Source organism: Morchella sextelata (genome assembly GCF_020137385.1).
Source record: "Morchella sextelata strain SCLS chromosome Unknown scls_2, whole genome shotgun sequence".
NCBI lineage: Eukaryota > Fungi > Ascomycota > Pezizomycetes > Pezizales > Morchellaceae > Morchella > Morchella sextelata.
In genome coordinates, this window is record NW_025408617.1 from 303,221 (window position 1) to 326,938 (window position 23,718).

A 23,718-nucleotide genomic window follows, 5' to 3' on the forward strand; every position below is an offset into this window, starting at 1 on the left:
TGGTGCATCATCAGCATATCAGGGCCCCATATGCACCATATGCATAGCATAGCAGTAGTAGTTTTCGCTCAGGGCCGCCCGCATGTTTCTCGGTAATGCAACCGTTTACCCGCGCTCTTTACCCGCGCCCCCCCCTCTCAGCAGCAGCAGCAGCTGTTCGCAAAAAGCCAATGATTGGTGTCGACTGGTGGAAGCATAGTGATGTAGGTAGCTCTAGAAGGCACCTACATAGAGCCTCCTATGTAATGATACCTCGGCGGACCACCTTTAGAGTAGTAGGCACTCGATTTCTTAGCCTCCCCCTGGCAGCTGGGGAATCTGAATAAATAAATGTTATGTATGGATCCACCTTGTACCGGTACTGGGTTGGGAATTTTTGTTATATCTCATATTTTCCGCAACGCCTTAATTGAGCCAGGAGATAAGTTTACAAAGTAAGCTTTCCTACACCCTCCCCAGAAACAAAAAAAAAGAAATAAAAAAAGGAAGTGGTAATGGCGTCCACAAAGCCAAAAAAGATCGGATCGCCCGTCGGTACAGCGACCGGAATGATCTATGGAAAAACATGGGGTGAAATTGTATGGCGAAATATCTGTGCACCATATAACTGTTTTTTCCATAGATCATTCCTGTCGCTGTACATCACGATGTCTTTTTTCTTGGCACCCAAGAGGTCCTCAACACTAATACTCTATTTCCTTAGTAATAATCCAACTAACGAGAATTGAACTTTTTTCTTAACACACGCACCCATCCCTCCCCTCCCACCACCACTGTCCCTACGTGCGTATGGTATGGTACCGAAGGGCTTTCTCGTTGGTCCGACCGGCTGCTGCTGCACTGCGAGACGGTTGCGTCAAATCTCGGTTCCAGCATTTCATACATGCCTCTAACTCTACTCTACCGCCTTACTTAACCTGCGGGAGAGCGAACGAGCTCTATGCCTGGCCAACCACCTGGAAACGTGATAGCGGGAGAAACACCCAAGAGGTTGAACAAACAAGAAAAGAAAGGGAAAAAAAGGCGTGATCGATGAGGGCTGCTGCTGATGCCTTTTTATTATTATTATTCATCTCAATGTCGGGGGTACCATTACATAACTCGCCCGCTGTGTTGCCTTGCAACTTGCCTGAAGAGCACTCAGGGAAGAGGATGCCGTAGAGTACGTGTATGTACCGGTACTTACATAGAAAGTTTTTTCTCAAACACCTTTTTTTTTTTTTTCCCTCTCTCGTTGCGGCTGGGTTTGGTCCAATTGGTGTCTCGATTCAGATTGCATGATTCAGCAGTGGATCGTTCTCTTTCATATTATTGAGCCAGCCAGCAATCAATCAAGCAGGCAGCACCCAGTACCGGTGCTCTAATGATTACTTGCCTACATTCTCTACATAGAGTATGTACCTAGAGTAACGAGAATACTTTCTTAGACAGAGTCCCCCCTCCATCCATACACATTCAGTCCGTCTCACAGCTCATCCACCGACTCGCCCATCATTCGTTCTCTCTCCCAGTCCCATCACGATCCACGTACATACGCAGCGCAGCACAGCAATAACAGCCCAATTTTTCCCCATCCGCGCTTCCCCCCCACAGCCAACAGAAACAGCATACAGATTAGAGAGAGGGATTGAGAGTCCTACAGTGCCTACGTTGTAATACCCAGACCAGACAGATTGTCCGTCCGTTTTATCGCACCCCCCCCCCCCCAAAAGGCGCCGCCCAATCCAATCCCTGTATTGCTCTGCGTGCGCACATCTAGAGCACTAGAAGGGCCTACCAGGCTACCACTCATTCTACTTACCTTACTTACTCTGTTCTGCCCTTACCCTTCCAGACAACTGCAACGCACAGGACAGGTCAGGACAGCACAGCACGGCGGAATAAATAAATGGCCTGGGCTTCCTTCCTCTCCTGCTTCTCCTTCTGGGGAGAAGAAGAGGAGAGGTGCTCACCGTTGTTTGCTACTGCTGTTTCTGCTACGAGAAGTTCACTGACACGGACATTGACGTCGTTGTCGACGACGCTCCCTACTAGTGCTACCTCCAGAGTATACGGGCTGCTTGTTGAGCGTACAGGAACGACAAGGGGAGTGATAGAGGTAGGAATGGTTGTCGCATTGTGTGGAGCGGTGCCGTTGGTAGTGGGGTGTCTACAGGCTCTTCGCAGAGGGGGGAGGAGGGAGGTTAATGATAATAATAAGAGCAATCGGGATATCAAGTCGAAGAGCGTCGGCGGCGGTGGTAGCGGTCTTACAGACAGCGATGGACAGCAGGTCGTGCATTCTTCGTCCTCGTCCTCAACAGCAGCAGGTGTGTAACATAACATTGATCATAGAATTCTTTTTATCTTTCTTTTCTCCTTCATTGCTTAGGGATTGTTTTTTTTTTTTTTTTCATGAACCTGCATTGGAACCGAGTGATATCTGCCGTGTCTTGTCTTTTCTATTTTCCCTTTGGCTTTTTGGCTGGCTTTTGGCTTTTGGAGTCTCTTGACCACTCACTACAGCCCGACCCTTGCTTGCTTTTTTTTCCCCCTTCTCTCTCTTCCTTTTTCTACCCTTTTTGTGATGCCTACCAGCTTCCAAATCCACCTTCCTTTGTTGTTTGCACTTTTTTTCTTTTTGCTCCTCCTGTTGCGTAATCCCCACATCGAGATAGAGCAACTGGACTAATGAATCCAGATGATGCTGCATACACAGACCCGGGGCTTCTCCGTAAATTTTCGGAGGTGATCCCCGTTACCACGGACAGTTATAACTACCCGGGGGTTCGCATCTTCTACCGCGAGCACCCCAAAGCTTCAGTACTTCCACCAAAGCTTCCTCTGCTTGTCTTTATCCATGGTATGGAGCCTGCCTTTGCTTCTGCTGCTACTACTGGGGTGAACGTTAGCTGACTTGCTGTTTAGGTCTCGGAGGACAGTTGTCGCAGTTCCGCTACCTTATCGAGTACTTTGTGCGTCGCTGCTCTCTCCCCGTTCTCTTGTTGTCCGACCAACTTATGTTTAGTCGGATGGGTGCTGATGTTTCTCTTATGCTATTAGGTTCACATTTCACACACGCTCGCGATCGATCTCCCTGGCTGTGGCCCAGATTCAGAGTTCGCGCCAAAGGATTGGGATGCATACACGACTTCGTCCTTGGCAGCCGTGATAGCCGGCGTGGTCAACGGAAAGCTCGAGGAAGGGCAGCAGGTGATCCTTATCGGACACTCTATGGGGTGTTCGCTGGCCGCGACTCTCGCGACGAAGGGGGGGCTTTTGGCGGATAAATGCGTCGGCCTCATCGCAATTTGCCCAAAAGCCACGGTTACGGAAAAAGAAAGAAAGGCCATGGCGACAGCGGTCTCGCTGCCAGAGGTTCTCTTCAACGTCTTCAGGGCCTACGATCGCCGCGGCGGAATCTCGTCAAAGTCGGTTAATCGGTTCGTTGGCAGCAACGCTTCGGAACAGGTTAGGAAGTTGCAGCTGCGGTTCAATAAGCAGTCCAGGACCCCTGTTTGGAGGCGGATGGTGAGCGGGTTCCAATTGCCGACAGAGGAGGACTGGTCGTTGATTAAGTGTCCGATCTATCTGCTTGGAGCTGCCGAAGATCAGGTCGCTACCACCAAAGAGGTCGATCTTATCCACTCCTGGTTCAGTCCTGCGAATAAGAAGGTCACTCTCTCCGATTCCGGTTCAGGCAACAGCAGCTCTTTCGAGGGTTTGCCTTCCGGGGAGTGCAAGGCGGTGGTGAAGAAATGCATCATCCCTGGTGCTGGTCACGGCGTCATGTACGAAACGCCGCATGTCTTGAACGGTCTGATTGGTGAGTTCATATCCAAGCATATCAACGAGATACTTTCCATGGGGTGGCAGTTATCCCACCTCAAGGAAGACAAATGGCTCTTGAAGAACCTAGAAAAATGGACCAAGACCCAGAGCGTAAGCCCAAGGATAGTTGGGTTCACCGCGGACGCACCACAGAGCAAGCTTGTCCAGAGTCCCTTCCGGGCAATGAAAACGCTCAGGCAGAACGACTCCAGTGGGCACAACCCAGTGGATTTCTCCGCCAAATGGCCGGATGTGAGAGATGTCATTGATATCTCTCACGAGCAGCCTCCATATGACCCAGAGACTCTCGGGAGTGGTGTCAGGTATCACAAATGTAAGTTTTTTTTCCTCCCTCTTCTCTTTCTTCCCCCCACTTGATCGATTACCTAATTTCTTTTTGTTTCGATGCTGATTTATATGTAGTCCCGACTGTGTCCAAGATGCCACCAACCGCGGACGAAGTTGCCGCGTTCATCAAGCTTGTCGATTCGATCCGCGAGTCAAGGGGCTACGATGATAATTCCATCATCGCATGCCACTGCCACTACGGGTTTAACAGGACGGGTTTCTTCGTGTGTTCTTATTTGATCCAGCGTTTGAACTTTACGGTGCCAAAAGCACTTCAGGCATTCCAGGAGGCACGACCCCCCGGGATCAAGCACCCGCACTTCATTAATGAGCTCTTTGAAAGGCACTGCTTAGGATTGGAGAGAGCTCCGACCTATTAGGAGATGCGATGGCGGGTTGCGTCGGCGCTACCACGTGGTCAGATTTGTTTTTTCTTTTTTTAAACTCACATTTCACCCCGGGGGGGGGGGGGGGGGCGACAATGTTTTCGAGATATCCATTTCCATTTCTTTCTTTTGGGTGCCGGGGGAGGAAGAGGGGCATGGTTCAATAAGTGTTTCAATATGTTTCGTATTTCGGCGATGTCATCATTTCATTTTTTTTTTCTTTTCTACTCGGGGTTTCTCTTTTGTTTTGCAATATCCTATTTATTTTTTTTCTGCAGCGCTTAGTCATTTCTATTATTACGATGCCATGGGATTGGGACTGGACCGGGTGGGAAGGAAGGGGGGTACTTGCCTTTTTTTCCCTTGCTTTTTTTTTTGCTTCGACATTATTGCTTGCTTCGTTGCCTTCTTCAGCTTATTCATGATGTTGATGTTGGTTTTTGTTTTTTCTTTCCTGGGCGCATATTGATCTCGTTCCGACTATTATTTGGTCTTTTTTTTTTCTTTTTTTTTTTTTTTTTTTTTGCATGGATTGGGGCGCTGTAACATAGACACCTTTTCGGTTGCGCGTTTTAACTTACACGGGTTTTCTATTTTCCGTCTTCTATTTTTCCCTTTTTCTCTTTCTTCAAACTTGCAAACCAAACCAAAAAAAAATTAAATAATACCAAATACCCTGATCGTTGGAGGTCAGAATAAGATTTTTGCGGGAGGCGCCTGGGAGGATTTGGTGAGAAAAGCGCAATGGACATGTTTGAAACTGGACGGGACGCGGTTCTAGCTAGCTACCTAGCTAGGAGCTGGCTGGGAGCTGGGTACGGGGAGCGGAAAAAGTAATGCTCCGTGCTGACGTCAGGGCCGCGAGCTTATTCCGACCTCTGCGATCGGCCCGCTCATCGGGAAGGGGAAGGGGAAGGGGGAGCAAGAAAGGGCTTATCGGCTTTGTCGTATCTGTAGCTGATCGTCCTGGTGGTGGTTGGTGGGGTGGGCCTGAGTGTGAGGGTTTGTGCACTTCTTGTGTGGTGAAGAGTTGGTGGGTGGAAAGGTTGTGGGATTGGTGGCGGGTTGGAATGGAATGTAATAATGCAGGTTGTATAGGTTCAATGATAGATAGACACTGGTATGCACCGTTTACGCAAGTGATAGTAGGGATAGGATAGTTAGCGATTGGGAGTGGAATAGTGATTGGGATTGGGCCTGGTGGTGGTGATGGTGATGGTGGAGGTTCGGGTATCTGAGGTGATGTGAGGGAGGGGTAGTTCTGCGGGTTAGACTGGGGATTGGACGGTGAGGGATTGGCAGATAGAGCTTCCCTTCGAATTCCCTCTGTTCTCGAATGCCATACCATCCATGCCACCCCTCGCCCGCATACTGCGTAGAAGGCTCCGTATTCCGTCGGAGAAGGAGGCCTTGATGGCCGGTCGGGTGCGAGGAGGTGTCTGCTGGCGCACGTGACCTGTAGAGGACCCTAACCCACAATGCCTACAGCCTTCTTCCTCCTGACCTATCTCTCTACCTGGGTATGATATGTCTGTTTCTGCAATTCGATTATTCGTGTCTCTCGCTGGGTTTTCGCTGATAATTAACCAGGAATCTCGCTATGGGTGCAGGTAGTTATCGTGTCTTTGTGACGTGGACTGCGTAGGATGAGTACTATACGAGTCTACCTGCCTGCCTGCCTACATATGGCATGCATGTGAAAGAGAGAGCTGAGCCTGAAGGGAGATCTGTACGAGCTCAACTCTAGATATGCGTTGCAGAACACATGCTGTGATTCCCACTCACTCGCTCGCTCACTGCTTGTGTTTAATTGGGCAGATGCAGCAGTGTTCGACTTCTGTTCTGTTCTGTTCTGTTCTGTTTCTATTCCTCTTCCTTCATTCAGTGCGAGTATGTAATGTAGAGAGAAGAGAATTAAGAAGGCTCTCGTTCGCTGTTGCTGCTGCCGCTGTCACATCACATCAGTCACCTCGCATCCATCACCACTCAGCTCCCCTGTCGGCCAGTCTCTGTTTTACCCCCCCTGCCGGTACCACTTGTTCCCGTCCAGTCGGTTCGCCTGGATTGATTTGACCCAGCATCCTTGTCCCTGCACCAGATTAGAGAGAGCGATATCTGTGTGTATGTATCTACTCGGGGCAGGTAAAAAGTACCGGACAATGCAGGTTTTTGGTTCACCAATGGGTGCGCGTGCTAGGCGTGAACTACTGCAAAAAAGCCCAGAGACAAAACTTGCATTGTCCGGTACTTTTTACCTCCCCCGAGTATAGAGTGAGTACCATTTTGTGGATAGGTACATGTAGGTATGCAGAGATATATGCAGAGCAGAGTAGCCCCAGATCTGTCTCGTCCCATAGCACTTGGGGATGTCTGCAGAGTACATATCAGACCTACAGAGGAAGAAGAAGAAGAAGAAGAAGAAGAAGACACATCCACTCACACAGCACCACCACCACTCGCTCGCTGCACCAACACTGCATCTCCTCCCCCTCTGCAGCTATCCATTCCCACCACTCCTATCATCATCATCATCAGCATCATCACTCCCACTTCGACAGCCATCCCCTCACCCCCCTCACTCTCATTCAAGCAAATCACTAACACCCCCCCCCCCCCCCCTTTTTTCATTTCCCCTCCACCCCCCTCCATCCCTCCCTCTCAAGAAGGACAACAACAATAGCAACACCACAACCAACAACAACAACAACAACAAAAAGAAGCTGCTTCTCCCCCGCCCCTCTCCCCACTCTTGCATGGACCGTTCCTCCATGACTGTTCCCCCTCTCACCACATCATGATGGTAGCCATGGCCGACACAAACCCCTTCAGCACCGTCCCGCGAAGCCGCACCTCCGGCGGTGCCGTCTTTGCCCGCCTGGCACACCCCTTCATTGGGTCCAGCAGACCCCCGAGTTCGTCGGGCAGGCCTGACCCCACTAGTGCACCGTAAGGCTCTTCTCCCGGGCTGTGGGATTTATTCATTCATAATCATAATCATATATACATACATTTTTAAAAAAACAAAATAAAAAACCATTTTTTTTCTTATTCTTCTTCCTTACCATACCATACCATTCATTCATTCATCATCGCACAAGAATCTAATGAGAGAGAAAGAAGAAAAAACAAAAACTGAACATTTGCTCCCCCACATGCTGCAGGAACATCCTCAACCCGCGCACAATCCGCTACAGCCTTCAGTCCCCCATCCTCGCGATCTCGGCCCAGCCCGACGGCGAGAACGTGGTCGTCGCCGGCCGCGAGATCTTGCGCATCCTGCGCGTCGGCCGCACAGACATCAGCGAGGTGTCGACGCTGCGCCAGCCCGACAGCCAACGCAAGATCTTGATCCAGTACGACGTCAAGTGGGGCACGCACCTGCAGAAGAGCACGATCGCGACGGCGGGCACGAATGGGACGATATGTCTGTATGATGCAAAGGTGGGCGTCATGGAGCGCCAGCTCCGGGAGCATGGCAGGCAGGTGCATAAGATTGCCTTCAACCCGGCGGATGGGAGGCTACTGCTGAGCGCGAGCCAGGACGGGACGATAAAGCTGTGGGATCTGAGGGAGAAGAAGAGCAGGCTCACGTTTGCGGGCAGGTCGGACGCGGTTAGGGATGTACAGTTCAATAGTGGCAATGCGGTCGAGTTTGCGGCCGCGTTTGATAATGGGACGATCCAGGTGTGTGCCCGTCCCGCCCCCCTCAGAATCCTGAATCACCCCCCCCCCCCCACTACCCCCTTCCCCGGGAGTGGGGGTAACTAACGTCCTGCGCAGAGATGGGACTACAGACAGGACAAGATATACGAGCGCAAGATAAACGCGCACGATGGCCCCGTCTTCAGCGTCGACTGGCATCCCGACGGCAAACACTGCGCCTCGGGCGGCCGTGACCGCACCGTCAATGTGTGGGACCTGTACTCCGACGACGGGCGCAGAAAGCCCAAGCACACCATCTCAACCATGTGCTCGGTTTCACGGATCGCTTGGCGGCCCCGTCGCAACGGCACCACCGAGCTTGCGACCTGCGCAATCAACAACGACCCGCGCGTACACGTATGGGACCTCAAGCGGCCGTACATCCCCGCGCGCATCATCGACGAGCATGTCGGCTCCACGACCGGCATCCTGTGGAAAGATGAGGATATCCTGTACTCGTGCTCCAAGGACATGACGTTCGTGCAGAACGATGTGCTCTTTGCGACGCAGCCCATCAACTCGCTCTCGCATGCGGCATTCGATTGGGGCCCCACTGATGATTTTACATTTGCCGCACAGCCCTGCGGGCGTGTCCGCCGCAGTGGGCCATCAACGAGCCGTTTCGAGACGGAGGAGGAGATAGTCAGAGAGCGCCGGCCAGGAAGAAGCTCGTCGTTCAAGGGCCTTAAGCCCGCATTGTCGATCCTCGAGACGCTCAGCGATAAGCACCACGCATCTACGCAGGCATCCGCGCGGGTCAGCATACCCGGACTGTTTGACAAGGGCGCCTTTACGTTCCTCGCGACTCGATACATCCACAGTCTCTCCAGCGACCTCGGGGAAGTTACACTCAGCCAAGCGTGTGCAGGAAACGCACGTGCTGCGCTGCGCGCGCAACAGTTCCGCACGGCGCAGACATGGCGCATACTACAGATGTCGCTGGAGTGGGAGGACCGGATGCTGCTGAAGCGGAAGCGGCCGGTTGCGCGGGTATTGGAGGGATCCGGCACTGCGACACCAACACCGCAGGTGGCGGCGGTCTCCGGGACTCCCGTAAGAAGCGCAACACCACAGGAGGAGGAACATTTACAGCCGCCGGTAGCCTTCGGGACCAGCCTTGGGAGCAGCACCGGGAGCACGGATGGCGACGAGGATGGCCAGCAGAGGAGTCATGTCCACCATATTGCCGCCTCACGGCACGGCGACGATGGTATCAACAGTCATGAGGCCAGCGTTGAAGACCACGCACATAAACCATGGTCCGATGTCGCACCTCTCCCCGTCGCGCCTGTCGAAGACCCCGCCCCACATCCATATCCGTTCTATCCAGACTTCACACAACTACCCCCCGCAGCCGTCCCCGAGAAGCGGCAGACCCGCGACCGCAAATACAGCCTTGTCTCTTCCGCGACATCCTCCTCCTACGGCACCCACGCCGGCTTCGGCGGCCGTGTGTCAGAAGAGGAGGACAACGACCACGACCACGACCATTACCAGAACGGGCACGAGCACGACATGGCCCCCATCCTCGAGGAGGACCCGCTGCAGCACTCGACAACGATCCCGGAGCTGCGGGTCGGCGAGTACCAGGCTGAGGAGGACACAGCGGATCAGGACCGGCCATGGAGCCCGCAGAAGCTTGTGGACCAGTTTGTGGACTGGTACTGCGAGCGCGGGGACGTGCAGATGTGTGCGACGGTGGTGCTGCTGCTGGCCGGGAGGGTCAAGGTGGAGGAGCGGAGGAGGGACGAGTGGGTTGAGGGGTATCTCCGTGCGTTCCCTACATAAACTGTCAAGCAAACAAACGTCAGAGAGAGAGAAAAAAACTGATGAAAATAGAGCTCCTCCGCCGCTTTAATCTCTTCGTCCCAGCGGCCGCGATCGTGAAAACGACAAGTATAGAACCCATACGTGCCGCGGGAGGGAACCAGACATTCGCGAAGGCGGGTTGCGGGCGGTGCTTTAAGCCTATCACGCAGAGCGGCAGCTGGTACTGCGAGCGCTGCCAGATGCTGCAAGACGGGTGCGTCATCTGTCGCGAGACAGTGAAGGGACGGTGGACTATGTGTCAGGTGAGTCTCAAGCTACCTCACTGAGAAAAAGTATGTGTCTAATAACGGGAAATAGACGTGCTCACATGGCGGCCATGATAAGTGTCTCCGGGAATGGTTTTTTGACCATGAGATGGATGCGTGTGCGGCGGTGGGGTGCGACCATGAGTGTTTGCCGAGGGTGCGGACGGCGGGTGTAGTGGCGGGGTAATGATTTTTTTCTTCTTTTTGTTGGACCTTTTTTTGTGTGTGTGTAGTTGGGGACGGTTTTAGTTCTACAGTTTGACAGCGGCGTTAATCTTATTCACGGCGTGGATTATTCTTTTTTTCTTTCTTCTTTCTTGTTCTTGTGGTTTGTAACTAGATTTCTGACTTCTGTTTCTGTTTTTACCCCTCTGTGTATGTTAGAAGAAGAGGATGCCGTGGGGGAGAGGGGGGAGAGGAATACAGAGCTATATTCATGACCCATCACTCGGCCATACTTTTGCCAAGAATTTCAAAAGTAGGATATTTATTTGGGATATTTGCCAAGAAGCAATAGTAGTAGGAGGTGGTACAAAAACGCAGGTTGCTACTATTACTACTGTTGCTGACATGTTACTGGTGCGGCGGTAGCGTGAGGTTAGGTGGGATTAGTCAGCTTTGTAGTAGGTTGGTGATGGTGGGTGGTGGTTAGGTGGGTGATGATGGGTGATGGTGGAATAGGGTTTTTAATTTTTAACTCTCTCTTTTTTTTCCGGATAACGGAGCACCAATTGGCATGGGGACTACATTTGCTTACTAGAAAATATACATAGCTCTCTTTTCGCCGTACTAGTTTTTTTCTTCTTGAATACAAAGTAAAGAAACCCAAACCCTAGATTATAAATAACCCTATTCCACCATACACATAATATATAAGGCGTTGGAATAAGGGTTCTAGAAGTATTTTTTATTACTGGTTATGATGGATTAACTAATCCCATCCCCTGAGAAGATGTTGTTTCTTGGCTTCGGTCTTACTGGCGAGGAAGGGTCTGGGCCGTTTAGAGTGAGTATCTAATTGTGGCTGTGCAGCTCATGTGGAATTGTGGTTGGCTATGTAGTGACTACATACGAAGGATACGAAATAGTTTCTTCTGCTTCTTTCTTCTGCTTCTTCTCTTCTTTGATTAATTCTTAGTGGTAGATGTATTTCCCTATTTCCCCATGTTTTATATTTCCTCCGTTCATCGTATCATTATCGCATCTATGCGCAAGGTTCTGCAGTTTTACGACGTCACAGCATTTTTTTCTGCAGCAGGAATAGCAATTCTAATGTGGTTGGAGAGCACTACATGGTGATAGAAAACTTCTTATTCTACTTCGAATTCTTTGTTCTCTAGTGGTAAACGTATTCATCGTAATATATCGTTATCGGATCTGTGCGCAAGGTGTTGCAGTTTTACGATATAGGATATTCAAGTGTGGTTGGAGGGCACTACATGGTTTCTGATTCTGCTTCCTTCTCTTATTTGTTCTCTAGTGGTAAATCAATTTCCCTATTTCCCTGTTTCCTTTATTTACTCCGTCCATCATATCGTTAACGCATCTGTGCGTAAGTCGTTGCAGCTTTACGACATATCATCCCTTTTTCTTTTTTTTTCTACAGCAAAAACAAAGATTCAAACTCCGGTCCCTTAATCTCTGGCCAGTTCCTTACTACGGGGTCGGCATGAGAATACCGGTGGTTTGGATAGTTTGCAGTGTTGGTAAGTACAGCGACCGGAATGATCTATGGAAAAACAGGGGGGGTGAAATTGTATGGCGAAATATCTGTGCACCATGTAACTGTTTTTTCCATAGATCATTCCTATCGCTGTATCTATAGGTGATCCTACACACGAGTAATTGCTGCATAGTTATATGCAGGTAGTTATAGTTTGACATCACTACATGGTAATGGAAGGTTTCTTCTAGATCTTATTTTCTAGAAGAAATCTTACATTACCATCTCTTTTTTCTTTCTTTTTCCGTTATCGTTTACCAGCTAGCCGGTGTTTGCGATATAGGATTCCTTTTTTCTTTTTCGTTCTTTACAGAGAGATAACCTTGAGACAGTGGGGCCGATGTAAGGAGGTTCATAGCTGCATTAGAGGCATTGGATGCTGCAATGCTATCTACCCTTTTTCTTTTTTTTTTTTTTTTAATATGTAGTAAATGGGCGATGGTTGGTGATCGCTAGTGATAAGTGGTGACGGGTGATAGATGATGATGCTACCCTACGTCGGCAACACCAATGATCGTTGTTGCCGTTAACTTGCTAACTCACTCATTGAGTATGAACACCAATAACCCCAATATCACAATAATCGCAATAATCATATCGAAAGTATCAATTGACTAGAACCAACACTAAATTATGCACGTATGCAATCGCAAACAACACTCGAGCTCTACATCAACTTCGCTAAACACAATTGCAAGGTATCAACTACCAAACGTCACAGCTAGCTCGATCAACGACATCAACTACGGGCATCGCCAAGCGCACTATCGCGATTGGTCGTCCAAAACTACCCTGCATGGACGACTCTTCCTAGCAGGAAACATAGACTGACCAAAGCGGCATGTGGAAGCCACCACCGCGTCACTCCCCATCACTCGGCTGGGTTTACCGTCTTTGAGGGTTTCTACAAAAAAATAAAATAAAATCGGTCTGGTCTCCGCCGATAAGAGGCTTACGGTGCATGGTGGGTGGGGCGTAACTCGAGTAGAGGGCCAATGACAGTTATTACCATACGGGCGGATTGTAGGCAAGGTGCTTTATGCAGCTACCCATAACCGAGCTCCTTCGCTCAAAGTCCGAGATAAAGTACCTACAGTAGGTACAAGTCATCACCTCTTCTATTTATATGATCCATTCTGCGGGATGAAAGCACGGAATTGGATATTCGGTAGGTAAGCTCCATGTAGGTATGGGTAGATATCTTATCTCTCACGGGCACTCCCAGCCCAGCTGGCTAACCAGCTAGTAACAAAGCCCGGAGGAGTGCACGTGTCGGAGATTTGTTTTGCACGTTGGGAATGCGATACGATGCGATACGGTAGTTATTTTTTTTTTGTTAATATATTTTCATTCTTTTTTTTGATTTCTGATACCTGAGAAAAAAGAAAAGGAAAACCGTTCGTCACATTTGGGAGTAATCGAGCCGATGGGGTAGATTTTTACTCCTGCTGCGAATCATCAAAGTCGTCGCTTGGAACCTCCACGCTAAAATCCGCATCTTCCCCGACCTTGTAGCCAATGACAGATACATCCTTCAATCCTGCATCCTGCACAGTGGTTCGCTTCTTGTCTTGGTTCTGGATTGTTTGGAAGCCCTTGCTTAGGTCGGCTTGGTCGATGGGGGCTCCGAGAATGATTTCGTCTGCGCTGTCGGAGATGGGCGTGACGATGTTGTCTTTGTTTTGCTGTAACAGCTCATGGATTTGAGACTTGAGGGACAGGAGAGAGTCGGATTTCTGGGCAAATAGGAACACAGTGGTGGATCCGTTTTTCGCGCGTAGGGTTAGAGAGGCGGAGTTTGGCGTTTGGTTCGACTATCGTAGCTCGGGAGTGTCAGTGGGTGGGGGATGACGATGGATGGATGGATGTATTTGGGGGGGGGGGGGGGGGGCGGATGTAGAATGACGGTAGGACTGGAACGATTCAATGCCAGGGGAGGGTGGGAGAAGAGGGTTGGGGGTTGATGAACTCACCATCTTTTGTATCTATCGTGGATGATGATGGGATACAAGAGTTCTGTTGGAAGAAACGTTTAAAGCTATTCGAGGTGGTCGTTGAACTATTCGCTTGGCGGGAGTCCCTGCCAAGATATGCAGCCGAAGCGTCTTTAAACCACACTCCGATATCGTTGTTTGGATGAGGGTCGACGTGAGGAGGATAGAGATATGCTGGTAACTTTGGCTGCACCATCTTGACCTTGTACTGCTTGGATAGTGTATTCTTCACTTCATTCGCCGCCTGGTAGTTGATGTCCACCCCGTAATAGCTCTTTATTACGTCCTGTATCTCCTCTGGTCGTGTTTCTCTCGTGACAATAAGGTGCTTCGGTACATGTCGTTTGAGCCACGATTGGCTGTTGCACGTCTCGCGTTTCGCTGCCGCTCGTTCTGCACGCTGGCAATTGTGATTGGGTTCTAGTATCTTGACTTTAATATCATGCTTCTGTGTGATCGTGGCATACACCCTCCATGGACAATCACCTTTCTTCGTACGCGTCCGACACCTTATGTCGGCACGAGATCGATCCTTGTGTAGAGACTTGAACTGGAATTTGTCGGCGATGGACCAATCCTGGATTGCTTCTTTGAAGTCGGCCCATGAAGGGAACAGCTGACCGAGATGTATAGGACAGCAAACCATGTGGAATCTCGATGGGCGGGTTTTGTGGTAATGTTTTTTAATGTCTTTAATTGTGAGGGAGGGGGATGAGTTGAAGGCATTCATTAGTTTGCAGGAAGCTTGCTCTTTTTCTTATTTCTTCTTTCCTTTTTTTTTAGGGTTCCCCATCCCTTTCTTTCTAGCTCATCGGACTACGCTACGGGCATTGTTGTACACTGCGACCACCCGTGAACAGTTAATTCCCTAGGATCTCGATTTTGTCGATGATGGAATGGCTCCAGTAAGATTGTCGGACGTTTCCTGTCCGTGGTTCTCCGTGGTTTCTCCGTGGGGGGGGGGGGGGGGGGGGGTGAGGTATTATTACTGGCAGCTATGAGGGCGTTTGGCCAAGCTACGATTTTCCGTCTGGGCGATATTTTTGGCTGGCATTGCAAACACGTATGTTTAGGTAGAATACCATGATCTCCTTTTCTCCTAACGCTCTGGACTCTTCGGCATATGTATTGTAGACTACCATCCTTGGCTGACAGTTCTGGGTAGCGGTTGTAGTGGAAGTAAAGCAGTTTAGTGGGGAACGGTCGGACCATTATAACACAACCGCACAGATGTCATCAATGCTTAACGAACGGATGGCATGCCCACCTCAATCAACCCCCTACAAAAATAGACATAAACATTCTAGGGCTTGATAATATCCGAGCTGTAAGTGGGTACACACGTGTTTAGAGGTACATAACAAGTATAATAAGCGATGTCGTTAATTGCTCTAATCAGGTAAACGAGGTGCGTATTTAATGATATTTGATATCTTACTCTATGGGTCAAGTCAACGTACCCTAGGCCTTACGCTTCATCTATCAATCATCTCCGGGGTTGTTGGAAGAGTGCAGGGATAAGACAACAGCCCGTTACTGGGTAAGACAGCTTACCCAGATCCAGTTTTAGCTCAAGAAACATGGTCGGCTTAAGATTGGGGTGTAATTTACTTGGGTTTAATAACAACTCTTCCCATTCGGGCAACTGCGGTAGTAGTACTAGTGGGGAAACATCACAGTCATCGAATCGCACTCGGGTCTTGGCAAGTCTGTGCTGTTTACTAACTCACTGTGAGGGCGCTTGGATTCTTGGTGTGGGCGTGAGGGGGCTTGGTTAAGGTTGTGGTGTAGGTGGATGCTAGAATACACGAGAGGGTTCTCTGACCCTTCTTTATATACATGGCGCCGTCTGTTGTGCTTCATTCTCCACGTTAATCCGCACTGAAGCTCTGACAAGACGCTAGCAGGCTGACAAGAGGGTGACTAAAACGTAAAGGTAAGTCTCGGTATCTGTCTAGAACAAGACGAAGGGGTGTTTCGTAAATAAGGAGAACATTCCAACCCCTTCGGATCGTCCAGTTAAAGAACCCTTAGGTTTGTCAAAGGGGAGTGGAGTAGTAAACGCCACACCGTCCTTGTAAACCACAAAGAAGCACACAGAGTCTCAGGTCATAAAAGATCACTCAATGTTTCTAAATGTAAATAGTCGCTATGGAAAACCCACAAGATTGGTGAACGGGTAGGAAAGGCCAATGCCCCTTGCTCTCCCACCTTGCTACGTAAGCGTAGCCTAGATAGCAAGTGCACATGCTGCTAAGAACTCGAGCGCACGACTGAGCGATACATCAAGGGGCACCCTGTAAACATCATAAGCATGAGGCCACGATCAAGAGTACACCGTGGTGTCTAGCTACCACCCATACAGGCTGTCTTGATCAGTGATGAACGCCCCTCGATGCCGGCGTCACCTTCTACGATATTGTCATCGCTGACACCGCGAAGAAACATGCCTTGGGCATTTGGTCTTACACTCACTCCGAGAACGCCTGTCTGTACCAGAAACACAGTCTCAAACGTACCCATCAAGTTGTTCTTCCGCCAGCCTTGTTTCCAGCGCTCGAGGTCATGGCGTTTGCTTAATTCATTGTAAAAACAGTAAGAGAATTCTTTTTTTCCTCTTTCCTATAGAGCTACTGGTGAACAATTCGCTTACAAAGATAACAAATCAAGCCGACCAAAGGATTTGCAAAGATCACGGAATCGCACTCGGCCTTGGCGTGCCTGCACGACACGCAGCTTCGCTACCTCAAGTCGACAAACGACATCAAATACGCAAATATTTAGCATCGGCATAACTATTACTACCGACCACCCCCGAGCGTTTTTAAAGTTAAGTTTGAAACATTCGGGGTTGTATGTAATCGTAATCACCCTCGACCTATTTAGCTAGCATCACTAATATTACTCCCGAGGTTAGTTGGGCGATTATTCATCTTCACCAGCGATCAATCGGCCCCTCCACGTGGGATGGGGGGTAAAACTTTATTAATCACAAACCTTAATGACTTTCTTCTTTATAATACCGAGGGGTTTTATTGGCGGATTAGATGATTTCTACTCCTCGAGTGCTGCTTCTACCTTGAATTAAGCATAGCCTGTTGCGTCAGGACATCACTGGCTTACAAATTACCATTGCTGTAAGGATGGGTATTATTCTCTTTCTAAACGCTTCTCTGAATACTTCAAATCATATCGAAGAACTTACAGGCTGATCCAAGCTACTGTAGGGTCTGATATCAAGCTCTCTAGCCAGAGGCGAGAGGGGGATTGAGTATATAAACTCCATCAAATCGCTACTCTTTCGTTAAACATTCAACTCAGTAAAACGATAAAACAATCGCCTTTTCTCACTGCAACTAAAGCACCAAAACCAGAACCGAAGCCAAAATGACGGGTCCAAATTCCTACCTTTCTGAACCAACTGCAGAATATGCTGAGGTAAATTCTCGGGCTTGCCGCAATTTCACGCAATTTCACAGGTACGAAATATACTAACCGATTATAATTCAGTACCTTAGAGTTACAAACCCCATCCCAGACCTCGCGGATGTAGGAGGAAGTGAAGAAGCCCGCCAAGCTCTCCAAAACCTCTTCAATCCTAGCCGTAACGTCACGATCCCTACAACCGGTTTTGTTATCACCGACTTCACTATTCCTGCCCGAGATGGCTATAGCCTTCCCATACGCTCCTACATCCCCGAGGGCCCAGAAAGCACCACCTGGCCTATAATCATATGGAGCCACTACGGAGGCTGGGTTTTCGGCGGCCTGGAGAGCGACGATACACTCTGCCGAGTGTTTGCCAAAGAGCTTAAAGTCGCTGTTGTGAATATCGATTATAGATTGGCGCCCAAATGGGTATTTCCCACCGCAGTGAATGATGTTCATGACACCGTCAGATGGGTATGTCAACACATTTAATTCCTCGGCTGATTTACAACTGACACTGTGGACTAGATATCTGTAAACCCGGATAAGCTCAACGCAGACCTCTCCAAAGGCTTCATCATTGGCGGCACATCAGCAGGCGCTAATATGTCCTCCATCGTAGCGCATCTCGCCCGCGACGAAAATCTCACACCCCCACTAACCGGGCAGCTCCTCAGTCAGGGGAACTTCTTCAGTCGTGGCCATCTCGACTTTATCCCCGAGGAGCTGCGTGCTGAGTATACTTCTGATATCGATAATAAAGACGCAGTCATCATTAGCACAAAATCTATGGAGTACATTTTCAGTATGTAAACCACAACTCTAGAGGGAGAAGATTATATGAGTTTTTATGTTGGGCTATAGCTAACTCTGTTTGTACTTCACAGATACAGTAAAGCCGGATCCGACAAGCCCCCTTTTCAGCCCGGTGTTGTTTAAGTCGCACAAGGGACTTCCGAAAGCCTTTTTTGAGGTTGCGGGAGGGGATCCGCTTAGAGACGATGGATTGATCTACGCAAAGATCTTGCAGGCAAGTGGGGTAGAGACGAAAATGAAAATCTTCCCAGGGCTGCCGCACACATTTTATGAGTTTGCGCAGTGGAAGGCGGCGGGAGAGTGGATTCCGAGTCTCGTGGAGGGTGTAAAGTACTTGTTGGGACGCGCGTAGGCGGGCGCGGAGGTGAATGACGCGGATTTTTGTATTTTGGTTTGGTATTAAGATGAGTGGGAATTTAAGTTAGGGAATTACATATACATGTAGTTATAGGCAATTTTCTTTGTGCGAGTGATGCCCGGTGACCAAATATCAGTTGTTCCAGGTGGGAAAAAAGATCCATAGTGCCCAAGACTAAATAATAAAAAAATAGACTAAGAAGTACCGTTCCATCCCGCGTTAAAAGCAGCAAGCAAGATATCTATCGTACACCGACAGACCCGTATTTAGGGGGATCTTTAGTTCTAAATGAAGCACCGATCACATAAGCTTTGCCTAGTATAAGCATATCAGGTGATCATATTCACAATCCATCACTCGTAAGACACCAACCCAACGGCAACATGCGGCCAAAAAAAACTCTTCCTCGGAACTAAATGTAGTACTCGGTTTCTCATGCCAAGCGTGAAAGAGGGAGCTCGTGTTCTCAGAAAGGCCCTAACTATTGTTGCATCATATAATCTCACTCTTTGTTCACTGCTGGGGCGGAGGCCAACATTTTTGTCTCTTTGTGAGCTTGTAGTTAGGCTCCAATTCAATTAACGGTAAAATGAGCGCTGGAATAGATGGTAAAGATGCCCTTTTTGTCAGATACTACTGCCACCACTTTTCTCTCGGTCGAGATATAACTACATGTACTTGAAACCTTGGTAGTTCCAAATGTAGTAAGTTAAATGAGTGACTAACTCGCTATTGTTGAAATAGCTGCGAGCTGGCTGCTCATGAGCAAGCAAGCGGGCCGTGATTTTTTTATAACACAGTAGATGTATGCTGAGCCAAGAAAGTTCTACAAACAAGAGTGAGGATTGCTTGACAGAAAGAGGGTTGTGTGAAATGCAGTCATGGAAAATGACTCGGTAGATAAAGTTCATGCGTAAATTACATATAGAACTACGGGATATCCGAGATTAGATCCACTAACCCACCCCCTTGTGGATATACAAGGTAAGTGCATGTACTCAAGCACACTAACATAAAATCGTAACTCGTAAATAAACATACCTGTAAACCAAAAAAAACAAGAATTAGGAATGGTATCATGCGCAAGAGAGAAAACAAATCAATCATTGGTTGGTCTGGCCAAAACCAAGTTTCTTTTGTCCCTCTTAAATCCATCAACCATACAATGGGAAAATAAAGCTTACGAGTGAAAGTAATGACAGAAACACCACATTCCAAAATTACGCCAAACAACCATAATGCTTTACGACAGACGGCCTCCCAAAGAAATGATTTAGCGCCATTTATTTCTCCCTAATCCTGCACCACCAATGCTTTCTCTCCCCGCCCGCTCTCTTTGACTCTCCCTAACATGACCTAATAATGCATCTTTATTGACTCTAAAACTCCCACCATTGACTGTCATTCTCCTCGCACTCGCCTTCACACCTTCCCTCTTAGGACTTAATACTGTTGACATGTTACCACTCCCATTCCTGTTGTCTCGTTCGCTTCGAGGCATCCTGCGGGCGTGCCCAATCCCGAACATATCACCGTTTGGACTAATCTGTGATGTGCTCGCGGAAACCCTCCGCTTGTGAGTTGTCTTTTTCATTGCGCTTTTAAGGGGCCTGGAATTAGCTCGCCAGGGCTTCTCGTCGGTCGGACGGAGATAGTCGCCGAGCGCTGCCGCATCGGATTTAGATCGATTGATGGCTTGGTCTGTATCGAACGTCCTGAGTGGTGAGTTTGAGGAACGAGGTAATGGTAAATCCGCGGGACTGACATCTTTATTCTTGGATAAGAATCCTACTTCTAGCCTGTTGTTCCTTGGCCTTATTGGGGGAGCTACAATCCCTTGTGATGCTTCGAACGAAAGTGAAAATTCTTGTCGGGTTCTTTCATTCGTATCATCATAGATAGATTCCTCGAAAATCGTTGAAGTCTCGTTGAGTCGTTTTTGGCGCGGTTCATCCAGAAAGGTGTCATCTTCTCCATCTTCATCCTCATCCTGCCACCTGACGCTCTTTTTCGGGTCTGGCTTTCGTCCAAACTTAACACCTTTCTTGGGGGTCTTCACCTTGACGGGTCTTGGCGACTTAGGATGAGGAAGAGATGTTTGAGGTTCAAATGATTGGGGGGGAGCTGTAGCGACGTTGTTAAAATTTGGCTGTTTTGCTGGAGATGGAACGGGGATTCCCATTCTGCGTCTTGGCGTACCAGACTGGACAGGCTGCGTATATTGAGCTGGTCGGTAGCTATCTATCGAGGCCAACTCTCCATTCGGTTTAATGATATGAGAGACCGCATCCGATGCAGCCTTTTGGACCTCGAAAAGTGATTTTCTCGCCTGTTCAACAGCCTGTTCTTCTGAAACGTTAATCTCTCCAATCTGGCTAAGCTTAGCAACAGTCTCAAAGTGCGCCTTTGAGAGAGTGTGTATTATAGAGGAGAAGTCTGGATCAGTGTTCGCCACTGCGTGTAGTGCATCCCGCTCAGCAGTCATCTTGAGAAGGTTGGCCTCACAGGTTAGTGCAGAAAGGTCGGTTTCCATGATACCTTCGATTGCTTGGAGGCTGCGTAAACTTAACATTAGGGCTTGATCAATAACCTTCTCACAGCCCGGTCCGCTAAGTTTTTGCTGAAGGTATTTCTGATTTCCTCTTAGCTCTGAAAGCACTTTCTCAGCTTCATCTCGTGCCTTATAGACGGTTGGTTGTTGATTGTATTGACGATTCTTGAACACGTGGTCGAATGCAGCTATCCATGTGGAGACTAACGATATACGTCTCTCTACCACCCTCAAGCTCTTCAAGTCATTAATTCTTTCCCTCTGCAGGTCCTTCGAATGTTCATATGCGGCCTTTAGCTTTCTTGTTCCCTCCCTCATCGCTGTATCCTTGGCACCCCCTTGCTTAACTATCTTCTCCATAGCTTCCTTTGTCGAGTCGTTGAGGCGTTTCTTAAGTTCTTCCACCTCGGTCCGGAGCTCATAGATGGCTTTAACATACTGACTTACATGCCTATTCACGTTCATCGTATTTCTGGAAACCTTTGTCTTGATCTTCTTCGCGCGGTCCGCATATTTGAGGGTATTATGAGTCTCTTCATAATGTTGGCTCGAAGGACTGACACAAACGATCATAACTGTCTTGCAATTGCCGCCCAATGAAAACTTTAAAAGACGCGTGAGTTTAGAGTCTCGGTACGGGACATGGTTAGATTTATGAGGGTCACAAAGTGCATTGATGCAATTTCCAAGTGCTGTCAAGAACATTAGTTTGGGATGGATCCATCGTTAATGATCTTTAAAAAGTTTAGCTTACCAAGCAACGACCTGTTGATATTGGCACCCTCGAGAAGTCTATCGCCCCTGTTCTTTGTGACTGATGCACGTTCACTTCCAGCAAGATCAATGATTGACAAAGTAGCAAACATGTGATTCTCTGACATTCCTGCCGTCCTGGGCTTCTGCATGACATTAATTTGTAAGACTGCGTGGGATCGTGAAGAGGTGGCATTTGCCTCTGTTGGTGATATTGTTCGGTTGGCGTTCCCCATCAAAATCATGTTCATGACCTCCTGAACATTTTTGGGCGAATGCGTCGACAATCCAGCGACCGAGATATTCTGATTGGTGTCTTCTCGGAGCTGAAGCCCTAGCTTACTGCCGCCTGGAACGAGGAGATCTCTGATAGTTTCATTGTAGATTTCGAGATAAGAGAGGGTGAGCTCAATTTCTTTCTCGCCAGACAGCGCGTTGATACGATCAAAAAGCTCGGCGCACGTAAGAAAGATGATTCCCGGGTGTTGTGGAGTTCCACTAATGGTATGTGTCTTCCCGCATCCCGTTGCACCATATGCAAACACCGTAGAGTTAAATCCGTCCAGCACACTGTCCAGCAGTGATCTCGTAGTAGCTTCATAAACCTCATCTTGTGTTGCTGTTTCATCAAACACTCTATCAAATCCAAATCGCATATCCTTAACTTTTTTCCCCTGCGGCAATATTGTCTTTTGGTATCGTGCTACAGGGTTATCTTCAGGCGGGTCAAAGACACTGATAAGGAGCGTCAGCATCGACTAACTACCAAAGGGGCAAAGCGGGGCACGCACAGGACACGGTCATCTATAACCTTAACTACACTCCGTACACCCTTGCCCGTGAGCTTTGGCGTTGGCATACTGGCAAGAGAGCCATCACCAAAGAACGTTGGAGCATCATCAATTCGGGTTCTAGAATGTATAAGTTAGGGTGTTCGCTGGTGTTGATGTGGGGTAATAAAAGAACGCACATTTGAGCTGCCTCCCGGATTGTGAAGGGTCGAACTCGTACTATAAATTAAACCTTGTCAGGCATACCTGTAAAGAGTACCAAAGGGAAAATTTCCACTTACCAGTAACGCAGATTGATGACCTGTCGCCCATCCTGGGATTTACGATAAATTTGAAGGGCTGGATTGACGTGACACACAATCCTAATAGAGACCGAAGGGAAAGATTATAACGATGCTGCTACTTGAAATATTGCTGGATAGTGTTGTCGTCTCTGGGTCGTTAAGTGATGGTGTTGGTCGTCCACAGTTGAGGGGGGGAACTTGGAGGTTATGAGCTGTAGTGTTTGTTTAGGCGAGCCAAGACTGGCGCAGGATCTGCAGGGCTCGTTGCTGTGACAACAACACGGTGCAGGCACACTAGACACGACATCATATGTCAAATCATCCCTGGTTTGTACTGGACCACAACGTGTCTCCATTTGATGATATTGATTCGTAAAATATCCTAGTAGTATTTTTTTGCATTTACTGTATGTAGAGTAGGTACTTACGGATCTTGGAAATTCAAACAGTAAAAAATAAGGAGTATCGAAGTTTTCCTTAGATAATAACTAGTAATTATCTACCATGAATGTACAGTATCTACCTCCCCAGCAGCACCCAGGCTGCCCACTAAACCCTTCGTTGCCCAGCATGTAAAACATGTATGTAAAAGGTATCAAACTCCTCCCCAAAAGGATAAGAACACAAAATGAAGCAGGAATCTTACATTAATAAGAATCGTGAAAGAAGGGTATAGGTATAAAACAAAACTCATATCA

The 23,718-nt window shown here is 48.4% G+C and overlaps 6 protein-coding genes across 6 annotated transcripts; 4 read left to right on the forward strand and 2 right to left on the reverse strand.

Annotated features, from left to right (window-relative positions):
• Positions 1 to 1,888: 1,888 nt before the first annotated feature.
• On the forward strand, positions 1,889 to 4,538 carry H6S33_005357 (uncharacterized protein; the record flags this gene model as incomplete). The annotated part of the gene is made up of 6 exons (XM_044837403.1): positions 1,889 to 1,944; positions 2,035 to 2,309; positions 2,681 to 2,842; positions 2,908 to 2,954; positions 3,043 to 4,144; positions 4,234 to 4,538. 6 exons carry the CDS (start codon positions 1,889 to 1,891, stop codon positions 4,536 to 4,538), a joined length of 1,947 nt encoding a protein of 648 aa, XP_044698666.1.
• Positions 4,539 to 7,350: 2,812 nt separating this feature from the next.
• On the forward strand, positions 7,351 to 10,508 carry H6S33_005358 (uncharacterized protein; the record flags this gene model as incomplete). Its single annotated transcript, XM_044837414.1, has 5 exons — positions 7,351 to 7,490; positions 7,706 to 8,228; positions 8,325 to 10,017; positions 10,086 to 10,318; positions 10,374 to 10,508. 5 exons carry the CDS (start codon positions 7,351 to 7,353, stop codon positions 10,506 to 10,508), a joined length of 2,724 nt encoding a protein of 907 aa, XP_044698667.1.
• A 2,975-nt stretch (positions 10,509 to 13,483) lies between these two features.
• H6S33_005359 (uncharacterized protein) lies at positions 13,484 to 14,684 on the reverse strand (the record flags this gene model as incomplete). Its single annotated transcript, XM_044837425.1, has 4 exons — positions 13,484 to 13,858; positions 14,018 to 14,029; positions 14,163 to 14,458; positions 14,525 to 14,684. The coding sequence occupies 4 exons, from the start codon at positions 14,682 to 14,684 to the stop codon at positions 13,484 to 13,486; spliced, it is 843 nt and encodes a 280-aa protein (XP_044698668.1).
• Positions 14,685 to 15,103: 419 nt separating this feature from the next.
• On the forward strand, positions 15,104 to 16,833 carry H6S33_005360 (uncharacterized protein; the record flags this gene model as incomplete). The annotated part of the gene is made up of 9 exons (XM_044837436.1): positions 15,104 to 15,111; positions 15,204 to 15,217; positions 15,331 to 15,369; positions 15,438 to 15,446; positions 15,718 to 15,769; positions 15,830 to 15,853; positions 15,943 to 15,957; positions 16,581 to 16,633; positions 16,709 to 16,833. The coding sequence occupies 9 exons, from the start codon at positions 15,104 to 15,106 to the stop codon at positions 16,831 to 16,833; spliced, it is 339 nt and encodes a 112-aa protein (XP_044698669.1).
• Positions 16,834 to 17,425: 592 nt separating this feature from the next.
• H6S33_005361 (uncharacterized protein) lies at positions 17,426 to 18,635 on the forward strand (the record flags this gene model as incomplete). The annotated part of the gene is made up of 4 exons (XM_044837447.1): positions 17,426 to 17,476; positions 17,549 to 17,941; positions 17,996 to 18,272; positions 18,355 to 18,635. 4 exons carry the CDS (start codon positions 17,426 to 17,428, stop codon positions 18,633 to 18,635), a joined length of 1,002 nt encoding a protein of 333 aa, XP_044698670.1.
• Positions 18,636 to 19,914: 1,279 nt separating this feature from the next.
• On the reverse strand, positions 19,915 to 23,048 carry H6S33_005362 (uncharacterized protein; the record flags this gene model as incomplete). Its single annotated transcript, XM_044837458.1, has 7 exons — positions 19,915 to 20,226; positions 20,289 to 20,342; positions 20,407 to 21,884; positions 21,947 to 22,680; positions 22,737 to 22,856; positions 22,916 to 22,955; positions 23,018 to 23,048. 7 exons carry the CDS (start codon positions 23,046 to 23,048, stop codon positions 19,915 to 19,917), a joined length of 2,769 nt encoding a protein of 922 aa, XP_044698671.1.
• Positions 23,049 to 23,718: the final 670 nt, after the last annotated feature.